This window comes from Carcharhinus amblyrhynchos, chromosome 25 (genome assembly GCF_965287045.1).
Source record: "Carcharhinus amblyrhynchos chromosome 25, sCarAmb.v2.hapA, whole genome shotgun sequence".
In the NCBI taxonomy this organism is placed as follows: Eukaryota; Metazoa; Chordata; class Chondrichthyes; order Carcharhiniformes; family Carcharhinidae; genus Carcharhinus; species Carcharhinus amblyrhynchos.
The window spans coordinates 40,942,673-40,950,958 of NC_137348.1; the positions used below are offsets into that span (position 1 = coordinate 40,942,673).

An 8,286-nucleotide genomic window follows, 5' to 3' on the forward strand; every position below is an offset into this window, starting at 1 on the left:
ATATTTGAAAACATGCACATCAAGGTGCTTCTGCGCTCCTCAAAAAAAAAACTGTTTAAATTATACTAACTCTCCTTGATACTTAGGGAGCTGTTTCAAATTTACCATTTTTTGTGAAATCAGGACCACCTTACTGGGCTGGCCTTATGTCACACATTGGTCTCTTTGCCTCACCTTTCAAAGTAATGATTCTGCATATTGCATTTGTTCATCTACCAACACCAAAATGAGTCATTTTCAATATTTTTAATGAACATATCAAGTTGTACAGAGATTTAAAATAAACAATATTACAGTCCTTTCCCAGCACATGTGCATTGTATAGGAAATAATTAGAAAAAAAGAGTGGCCCTGATAAACAGCATTGTACGAGCAGGAACTGTCTTATCCTTAAACCACTCTCAGTGGGTAATTGGATAAGTTCCTTGTGTACCAGTACGTTCCATGCATCTCTGAATTTGTTTCCTGTATGTTGGGGTTTGTTCCCTGTATGTCAGGAGATGTCTCTGGATATGTTTTGTGTGTGTCTGGATATAATCCATGTGCCCAAGAATGTTCAGTTTATAATGTCCTGCACCCGCTTCTCTAACATTGAATTATTCTTGCCAAACTCTGCACCCTGCAAATACCAGCTGTGTGACTACAGACCCCTCAAATCTTGCACACTTCAATTTACAAGATAAATTGATTTTAATGTGTCTTGCTTGGAGTAACTCACCCATTCTACTTCAGCAAGCTGGTGTTTAATCCTATAAAGCTCACTCAGAAGTTACCTTGCTGACACTGGCAATGTTTATGAGGTGTGAATTTGTGAAATTCACAAGTTGTGTGTTGTCAATTGGGTTTGTGCGGTGGTCTAGGGCCACCGCTGATCTCTACTTCCCATGGCTGAATCTTCCATTACTAAACTAAATGGTGGGACCCATCTGTTATCATCTGGAGTTCAGTAAATTAGGTCACAAGGCAAACTCCAATTGAAAGAACCACCACTCGCTGTATGTCAGACAGTCAGAAACAAGACCACTGGGTGATTCAAACATCAATTGGATCCTTCCTTAGGACGCAGCCTAGAGGAACCACAGTACACAGGCTTCTGTGGAGATCACAGGGGGGCTTTACAGGTTTTGCATGACTAGGACATGTTTTAACACATATATCTAAACACATGCAGAAGTGGTCCTTCCTGGTGTCAGCTCCCAATGATAAAGAAACATAGTAACAGGAGCAAGCCATTCAGCCCCTCAAATCTGTTTCATCGTTTAGTAGATAATGTGTGATCTCTAACTCAACCCCATTCTTCTACAGTTGTTGCACGTGCTTTCAAACTTGTGCCTAATAAAAATCTATCAGTCTCAAACCAAAAAGTTTTAATTGTCCCACCTTTTGGGAAAAAAATTTCCAGCTTGCCACTATGTTTTGTGTGGAAAAAGTGCTTCTTGACTTCACTCCTAAGTGACCTAACTCTAATTTCAATATTACGCCCCTTCAGTCTGGATTCTCCACCAGAGGTAACTGTTTCTCAGTGTCTCCCCATCAAATAATTTAATCATTTTAAACACTTTGATTACATCACCCCTCAACCTCTTAAATTCAAGTCTATTCAACTCATTCCTTTAGTTAACCCTGTAAAGTAGTTATCATTCTGGTGAATTTGTGCTGTACGCCATCCAGGGGAAAATATCATTCCTGAGGTTTAGGTTCCTGAAACTAAACGCAGCACCATTATGAACTGCAATGGTTCATGAAGGTGACTCGCCACCACCTTCTGAAGGGCGGTTAGGAATGTGCAATAAATAGTGGTCTGACCAGCAATGCTAACATCCCAAGAATTAAATCAAAGCTTTTTTAAAAATTCCTTTCATGGGATGTATCACTGGCAAGACCAGCATTTATCACCCAGTCTAATTGCCCTTGAATTGAGTGGGTTTTTAGGCCATTACAGAAGGCAGTTAAGAGTCAACCACATTGCTGTGAGTCACACTGAGGCCAGATTAGATGAGTGGCAGATTTCCTTCCCTGGAGAACATTAGTGAAGCAGATGGATTTTCCTGCCAAAACACATACACAGAAATACATATATTATGTATTCACAAACATGTCTGTCTATTATATATAGTGAAAGGTTCACCTTGACTCCCAAAATTATACATTGTTTCAGCTGTAAACTGGAAATAAATATTAGACTAAACTTCAAGCAGTCACGTCACGCAATATTACCATACATGATGCTCATTCCTGAGGATCCCTAATTTCTTTCACTAACGTTATGACTGGTCTTGATTCCGATTCATCCAGTATCTGAAAAACACAAAACCTACTGATCTCCTGCTCTCTGAGTAAAGCCCTGGCATTAGTTGGATTTTTATCTACACAAGTGCCAATTTGGTCATCTCACTCAATGGTACCAGATGTTAACTAAGGAAAGGCTTTTGTCATCTAATGTTACCCAATGTCCCAGAAAAGTCCAGTCCAATCGCCCTCAACATCACCAAAATAAATTTTATGGTCATTATCACATTGCCACTTTTGGGATCTTGTGTGCAAATTAGGCTGCTACATTTCCTACAAGTAAGAGTACTTTGTTGGCCAGAAAATACTTTGGAACGTCCTTAGACCATTGAAGGCACTTTATCAAAACAAGTCTTTCTTTCTTTAATGATGATCTTGAAAATGATATTGAAGCTTTCCATGAATTATTAACAACCTGGGCTCTGACGAAAAGGTTGCAAAACCAATTTGCCCAGAGTTGGAGTTCCTGATTTTTAGATGTGGTATGGTGATCTTGCTGTAAAGACTGATGTGATATCTCCCTGACAACCAAAGGCTGATGGTGGTATCTCCCTGGCAAGCAAAGTCTGAAGGTGTTAGCTCCCTGGGAACCAAAGGCTGATGGTGGTATCTCCTGAGAAACCAAAGTTTGTTGGCAGTATTCCCCATGGAATCAAAGTCTGTTGGCAATATCTCACTAGAAATCAAAGGCTGATTGCAGTATCTCCCTGGGGACCAAAGTCGGATGGTGGTATCTCCCTGGGAACCGAAACCTGTTGGCAGTATCTCCCTTGAAGCCAAAGGCTGATTAGAGTATCTCCTTGGCATCCAAAGGCTGATGGTGGTATCTCCCTGGAAACCAAAGTCAGTAGCTCCTTGACAACCAAAGTCTGATAGCAGTATCTCCTCAAAAACCAAAGGCTGATGGCGGTACCTCCGTGGGAATCGAAATCAGTAGCTCCTTGACAACCAGAGATTGAAGAAAAGGTATGTGTTTTCCAACATAATTCTCTATGAATGTGCTAAAGCTCGGGGAGTTCAATGATGAGAGATTGCCTTTTGCAGAAATTATTTGGACACCCTGTTTAGTGTCTGTTTCTCTGACTCATACTACAAGGATCTTGAGTCGCTTAAATGGCAAGTGTTGCTGGCTGGGTTGCCCATCCTAATTGCCCTTGAACTGAGTGGCTTGTTCAGCCGTTTCAGAGGGCATTTAGGAGTCAACCACATTGCTTGTGCATCTTGGGTCACATGTAGGTCAGACTAGGTAAGGACGACAGATTTCCTTCTCGAAAGGACATTAGTGAACTAGATGGGTTTTAACAATGGTTTCATGGTCATCATTACACTTATAATTCCAGATTTTTATTGAATTCCAATGATACCATCTGCCATAATGGGATTTGAACGTGGGGTCCACAGGGCATTACCCTGGGTCTCAGGATTATTTGTCCATTGACAATACCACTACACTACTGCCTCCCCTTTGTGTAGCAGACCCTGACCTGACCGGAAGTCAGTATACCAGACCCTCACCTGGATGGGGGTTAGTGGACCAGACCCCCACCTGGATGGCAGGATATCCTGTTATATACTCAGCCCACACTATTCCTCTCTGCTATGCAGTTTGTTGCAATTGTGATATGATGCCATTGTGACTCTTGGTCCTGATCAAACTAGTACCTGACCACACGTGTCTATTTTGATCAATGAGATCAGTGGGGCACTGAGGCATTTTCACCGCATGAGGACAAAAGTAATAAATCATTTGCTAAAGGTGTTGCAAGATGTTTTCTTACATCCATATGATGCTACAGTCAGAATTTGTCAGACGTAAAGAGACTGCAAGAGCAGCTTTACTATGACACTGGGCCTGAGGATTGTATGTGAAATAGATGATATCGCCCTCCTTTATAAAAACAGAAGACTAGTGACCCTTCCTGTGAGCTGGAGAACAGATTTCAAGGCATAATTAAGGCCAAGGCCTTTGACCTGTGCTCCCAACAGAAGGTAACATTCTCCACCAGTCATGAAGTCACTGCTGAACAGAGTTCTTCACTTGGACGCTGCTCCTGCTCCTCAGGGCTCAGCCTTGTCTCACTGCACTGGTACCTGAGGCAGGAGGTTACAGATTCAAGTGAGACTCCAGAGACTTAACACACAACTAGACTGACACTCCAGTGCAGTAATGAGGGAGTGCTGAGCTTTCAGCGGTGCTGTCTTATCGTTAAACTGAGTCCAAGTCTGTCCTCTCAGGTGGGTATACAATATCCCACAGCATTATCAGAAGTTCTCCCCTGCATACTGGCCAATACTCATCCCTTAAGCAACATCATTGGAACGGACTATCTGGTCATTTGTCAAACTGCTGCTTGGAGGAGCTTGCTGTGGGCAAATTGGTTGCTGCAATTTCCTACATTAGAACAGCCACTATACTGGGATAAAGAAAGTACTTCATTGGCCGTGAAGAGGATGTCCCGAGGACGTGGAGGGCGCTAAATGAATGCAAGATGTTTCTTTCAGCCCAAATCCCACAGTATTTTCTTAGTCCAGAAGAGTGAGATGACCAGAATGATGGTGATTCCGAAGGTGGCGATCATGATGTAGGTGACGGTTCTGCAGGGAGGGCTCTGGCAGCATTTCCACAGCGTGTTCTGAGGCAGCCGCTCTTCCAGGGCCGGAGCCGCCTGAGTTCGCAGGGGGAGGCCGCCCTCCCGCTCCACCTCCAGGCTCAGGGTGTAGACGGTGGGCCGCCGCAGCAGGAAGCTGGCCTTGCCGGGCCCCTTGTAGAAGAGGCGGCCGTGGTCCAGGTAGACGTGGAGCGGCTGCAGCCGCATGCGGCCCAGGATGTCGGCGTTGGTGCGCAGGCCGGTCACCAGCTGCCCGGCGCCCAGCGGGGTGAGGCGGCGGCAGAGCGGGCAGCACATGCCGGGCTCCATGTCGGGCACCGATGCCAGGCTCATGCGCGCCAGGCACTCCAGGCAGAAGGTGTGCTCGCACTCCAGGATCTTGGGCGTGCGGAACGCGTTGTCATAGGCGTTCCAGCAGATGGCGCACTCGCACTCGGTGCCGTTACCCTCCGCTGCCATGGCGACCCGGGAGCTCGCGCCGGCCTCCGCTTCTCGAACCATCGGCGGCGGCGGTGCGCGCCCGGCCGGACCCGCTCCTCAGACCCTCAACCCGGACCCGCTCCTCAGACCCTCAACCCGGACCCCCTCCTCAGACCCTCAACCCGGACCCCCTCCTCAGACCCTCAACCCGGACCCCCTCCTCAACCCCGACCCCCTCCTCAACTCGGACCCGCTCCTCAGACCCTCAACCCGGACCCGCTCCTCAGACCCTCAACCCGGACCCCCTCGTCAACCCGGACCCGCTCCTCAGACCCTCAACCCGGACCCGCTCCTCAGACCCTCAACCCGGACCCCCTCCTCAGACCCTCAACCCGGACCCCCTCCTCAGACCCTCAACCCGGACCCCCTCCTCAACCCCGACCCCCTCCTCAACTCGGACCCGCTCCTCAGACCCTCAACCCGGACCCGCTCCTCAGACCCTCAACCCGGACCCCCTCGTCAACCCGGACCCCCTCCTCAGACCCTCAATCCGGACCCCCTCCTCAGACCCTCCTCAACCCGGACCCGCTCCTCAACCCGGACCCGCTCCTCAACCCGGACCCGCTCCTCAACTCGGACCCTCCTCAACTCGGACCCCCTCCTCAGACCCTCAACCCGGACCCGCTCCTCAGACCCTCCTCAACCCGGACCCGCTCCTCAACTCGGACCCGCTCCTCAGCTCCTCAACCCGGACCCCCTCCTCAACTCGGACCCGCTCCTCAGACCCTCAACCCGGATCCCCCCTCAGACCCTCAATCCGGACCCGTCTCCTCAGCCGGTTCCCGCGGCTCTCCCCTCACTCAGCCCGACCGCTTGGTACCACTTCCCTCAGCCCCGCACAAGCTCTCCCCTCAACCCGGCCCCCCCCTCTCCCCTCAGACCGGCCCCCCCCTCTCCCCTCAGACCGGCCCCCCTCTCACCCACTCAGCCCCCTGTGACCGGCAGTCGGCCCAGAGGCTGCCCCCTCCCCAGCGTTCTCTCTCTCTCTCTCTCTCTGTCTCCTCCTCACAATGTGCCGCCACTCAGGTGGACATCTGGCCGGGTCTCAGGTGGACATCTCTCCCGCTTCAGGGCCTCGCCGCCTTCACCCCACCGTGCACGGGTCAGAATGGGTCATCCAGGCAAGTGGACACTTGACTCGGTCTCCAGGCCACCTCAGCACCGCCGCCTCCCACTGAAGGTGATTCTTGATGTCTTGGTCTTTGGCCGGTTGGGTGCTCTCTCCTCTCTTCATTTGGGTCAGTTGGCCACTTGTCCCAGTTTGATGCCGCACTCCCCCTCCCTCTCTCCCATTCCAGCAACTGCTGCCTCTCTGACTTAAAGGACCGCTCGTCTTGTGTGTGCTGTGGGAGAAGCTAGTGGAACAGGTTCTCCTGCTTTTAGCTTGAGGACGTTTTCCTCTCAAGGCCACTGCCCCTCCTTTAAAATTTACTCCATTCCTAAAGTTACAAAGCCAGTGTTCAGAGTTTATTTATTAGAGTCACAAGTAGGTTTATATTAACGCTGCAATGAAGTTACTGTGAAAATCACCACACTCCAGGGCCTGGTTGGGTACACTGAGGGAGAACTTAGCACGGCGCAATGCCCCGTAACCAGCACATCTTTTGGTGGAAACCAGAGCACCTGAAGGAAACCCACGCAGACACAATGAGAACATGGATAGTCCACGCAGACAATGACCCAAGCCGGGAATCGAACACGGCACTCTGTGTGGTGAAGTAGCAATGCTTAACCACTGTGTCACCGAGTGGACTGGGCAAGCCCTCAATCTATCACCTACCTTGTTCCAAAACCAATTCAAATCAGGTTCATGGTCCTGTCAAGAGAGATGTACAAGATCCAAACTGTCAAAAAAAGGCATTGCTCTTGATCTTGGGCTTGATCTGATGCTTGATCTTAGCCAAAAAGGCTGCTTTGTTGCAAACTGCCTGCTTGGGTCTCCTCATGAAGCTGGGGCCTCACAGTACCCAAGAGCCCAGCTGGAAGCATAGCTTAGGAAATAATGGCCTTTCATACCTGGAGCAAGTAAACAGCTGCCAGGGAAATCTTTATGGCAGGGTGGGTGAAGAGGGCTGAACAAAAGCTGATAGATTGAGGCACTGACATCAAAGGATTTTGGCTATGAGGAGTGACCGCCCCCCCAGTTATTCCAGGGTATAGAATGTGGAACTTAAAAACAAAAAGGTGGCAATCACGTTGCTGAGAATGCTCTATAGGACCCCCCCCCCAAAAAAAAAAGAAGTGCAGGTATGTGAACAAATAAAAATAATAGAGTAATAATAGTTGGAGATTTCAACTTCCTCAATATTAAGCGTGAAAGACTTAGAGAGGTGGAATTCTTAAACTCCATCCAGGAGACTTTTTTGAGCCAGCACATAGAAAGTCGTACGAGAGAGGGGGTGGTACTGAACCTAACTTTAGTGACGGAAGCTAGGCAAGTGGTAGAAGTGTCAGTGGGGAAGCATTTTAGTGATAGCATAACTCAGTAAGATTTAGAGTAATTGTAGAAAAGGATAAAGATGGACTGCAAATAAAGATTTTCAATTGGTGGAAAGTCAATTTTAATAGGGTTAGACAGTATCTGGCCAAAGTGGACTGTTAGCAGCCATTTGTAAGAAAATCCATGTCAGAGTAATGGGAGTCATTTAAAAAGAAAATAGAGGGTCAACATGTTCCTGTAAAGGATGGGACCAAAAAGTCCAGAGAATTGTGGATGTCAAGGGACATTCAGGATTGGATGAGGAAATAAAAGGGAGGCTTATGGCAGAAAGAGGGATGCAAAACAATGGATGTCTGCGAGAAGCCTAAAAAGTGCAGGGGCTAATTAAGAAAGTAATTAGGAGAGCAAAGAGGTCGGCAAAATAAAGAACAACCCCACAATGTTTTGTAAGTATATTAAGGGCAAGAC

The 8,286-nt window shown here is 48.2% G+C and overlaps 1 protein-coding gene across 1 annotated transcript; it reads right to left on the minus strand.

Moving 5' to 3' along the window:
• Positions 1 to 263: 263 nt before the first annotated feature.
• On the minus strand, positions 264 to 5,357 carry LOC145358330 (E3 ubiquitin-protein ligase RNF183-like). The gene has a single exon (XM_080212255.1). It carries the CDS (start codon positions 5,355 to 5,357, stop codon positions 4,788 to 4,790), a length of 570 nt encoding a protein of 189 aa, XP_080068381.1. The 3' UTR covers positions 264 to 4,787.
• Positions 5,358 to 8,286: the final 2,929 nt, after the last annotated feature.

What these genes read in the sequence shown, in the direction of transcription:
- LOC145358330 (XM_080212255.1), bottom strand. Translation starts at nt 5,357, where the DNA reads ATGGCAGCGGAGGGTAACGGCACCGAGTGCGAGTGCGCCATCTGCTGG.